Source organism: Hyposmocoma kahamanoa, unplaced genomic scaffold (assembly GCF_003589595.1).
Source record: "Hyposmocoma kahamanoa isolate Upper Pololo Valley unplaced genomic scaffold, ASM358959v1 138, whole genome shotgun sequence".
In the NCBI taxonomy this organism is placed as follows: domain Eukaryota; kingdom Metazoa; phylum Arthropoda; class Insecta; order Lepidoptera; family Cosmopterigidae; genus Hyposmocoma; species Hyposmocoma kahamanoa.
The window spans coordinates 2,129,514-2,132,278 of record NW_020653492.1 but is presented as its reverse complement, the minus strand read 5'-3'; the positions used below and the strand labels follow the sequence as shown (position 1 = coordinate 2,132,278).

The following is a 2,765-nucleotide window of genomic DNA, read 5'->3' as shown; positions in this document are numbered from 1 at the left end:
GTTACCATGCCGGACTGCCACGCAGAGGTCCCAGGTTCGATTCCCGGGCCGGGAGAAATAGTTGTATGGCCTACAATTATTTCTCTCGTGAGTTTGGGAGTAATTTGTGGTTGTCTATATGTGTGTCCATGGCACCCGCGACACAGGGTTTCGCGGGGCTATGTTGAGTGTGTGCGTTATTTATTTATTTACTCAATGCTCAAGTCAGGATTGCACTGGAAACACAAGTACTGGAAATACGACCCTAATGGCAGGGACTTGAGTATGATTTCGAGTGCTTTAAACCATACTTAAATCCTGACTTGAGCATTGAGTAGAGTTCTAGAATACGGCCCTTAGAGGTGGAATATTTTCTTCAAATTTAAATGAGACCAATACTAACGTACCCTCTTTCCAACATAAAAAGAATCATCGTAATCAGTTCACAAATCACGTAACATGCATACATACAAAACAAAATACTGTTGAATTGAGAACCTCCTTCTTTCGAAGTCGGTTAAAATAAGGCTGTCTACATTAATTAACAGAAAATGACCAAAAAATTATGTTGGCGTACTTCACACATTTTCCAAGGGACTTTGCCTTTGTGCCTTATTCGAAGTGCAGGTTTCCTCGTGACATTTTCGAACTTTAGAAATCAAAATCATAGGTATATGTCGCCACAGGCAATGGAACCGTTGAGACACCTTTAATTCATATTTTTAACAGACTTTATTTATTTAGATATTTTTATTAGGTAGGTACTTACTCAGGTTTCGGTTTTTCTCCTTTAGGTATTGAAAAGTTCTGAAATTCTAGCCGCACACGCTCCAAATTTTGTGAATCTTGCATACCATATATAAAATATCTGTAACACAACACACAACTTACTTTTTCGGATCTAAATTCGTTTATATTTGTCCTTTCAAAGAAATGCAACTCATGATCCCAACAAAACGAAATGTTGATTTGTTGGAATCAATTAAATCAATATATTGATTTAAGTTCTTAGATTATACTGTAAATAAGACTGAAATTAAATTGCACTTAATCAATCAACTAACTAATTAATTTATTAGTCAATTTAGTTATTTATTCATTACTATACGTACCTACAAACAACTTTTTGTATATAAGGAAAAGGATAATTTGGATGGTACACGTATCCTGTCGACTCCTTTTTACTGAGAATCTTCTGATCGCACTCAGACCCCCTAATGTGCTCGGCGTCATGTTTACTTATAAAATCTGAAAACAAATTATTAATTATTTATTAATTAATAATTAATTTGTAAGAGGTACAGCCCGTGCAGCTAAGCACGGGCTGAAGTGCAACTCAAAAAAAGTGATCTGCTTGTTGTAAAGGCAGGTAAATGCTATCCAGATGTTGTACCATCGTTAACGCTTGGTGGCACGCCTCTTAATAGAGTTGATAGGTTTAAATATCTTGGTCACGTTATTACTGACAGCATGAAAGATGATCTGGATATTGAAAGGGAGCGCAGAGCGCTGGCTGTGAGAGGGAATATGCTGGCCCGTAGATTCACTGGTTGTACAAAAGACGTGAAAGTTACGCTTTCTAAAACTTTTTGTCAGTCAATGTATGCGAGTAGTCTATGGGTTAGGTATACACAGCGTACATACTACGCAATACGAGTGCTTTACAATAACATCTTTAGGATGCTGTTGGGACTGCCACAGCACTGCAGTGCATCCGTCAGTGTATTTGCTGAATCCCGAACAGAAGACTTTTATGCTATCAGGCGTTAAAAAGTGCCGTCTCTGCTAAAGCGAGTGCGTGACAGTGGCAATGGCATCCTGAGGATGTTTGCCCATCGTTTTGACAATACAATTTTAAAGTTTTGGGTAAACATTACAATTGGTCAAATTAAGTAATAATTATGCATTTTCCAAATTTTAATATTTAAATTTTCTATCAATATCTCAAAATTCAATGTAATCATACTAACATAGTTCTAAGTTTTTCTTTTGTAACTAACACCATTATCTTATGGGCTATGGCCTGAAATAAATGGTTTATTATTAACATTGTCAATCCATTATACTATATTATTTATTATCAGTGCAGTAGAGCTCCTTGTGAAAGGGTTCGTCCAGGGAAGGACTGCCACTATAGAAATTTCTACCGCCAATCAACAATGTGAGCATTACTACCGGTTTTGAATGGTAAGGGTGCTGGTGAAATTACGGGCACATGGAATTATCAAATTTATTATTTTATTTTTATTTATTTATATATTTACTTTCAAAAGACCCATAAAACATATACCTTATAGACTAACATACATAATAATATGATAAAAACTATTTATGTGACGGGCACAGTGGCAGTCCCCAGATCTTTGCAATTTAAAGCTCCGAGTGCAACTACAGATGTTATACGTACCAGCAGGTACACAACTTGCTCATTTCATCGTTTAGTCTACAAAACAAATTTAAGCTGTGGCCGCCCCAACTACTCAAAACAATTAAACCCATTGAAGCTAAATTCCTTTATAAGATTGTGCCATCAAGCCTTTGCTGTGTAAGATTTTCAAAACAAACAAGATTTGTTATAAGTTACAATTATTTGCATACAAAAGATTTCAACGCACTCAGGAAAAAATCTTCAATCATACATTGTTTTTAAACGCATAGTGTGACAACCACACGCATAGTGTGACGATCATATTTGTGGTTGTGTAGAGCATAGAACGCTTAATTACGTTACATATTTGAAAGTTTTAAACTCTATAACTATCTGCATAAAGTTTAAAAGACATTAT

The 2,765-nt window shown here is 35.8% G+C and overlaps 1 protein-coding gene across 1 annotated transcript in view; it reads right to left on the bottom strand.

The window, feature by feature from the left end:
* LOC113240400 (CUB domain-containing protein 2) overlaps positions 1-2,765 on the bottom strand; it is a 275,798-nt gene that overhangs the window by 15,470 nt on the left and 257,563 nt on the right. The window contains exons 8-9 of the mRNA XM_026477689.1: positions 1,092-1,227; positions 749-847 (exon numbers count right to left, since the gene is read on the bottom strand). Coding sequence (XP_026333474.1) covers positions 749-847; positions 1,092-1,227 — 235 coding nt within the window. The remainder of the gene's footprint in view (positions 1-748; positions 848-1,091; positions 1,228-2,765) is intronic.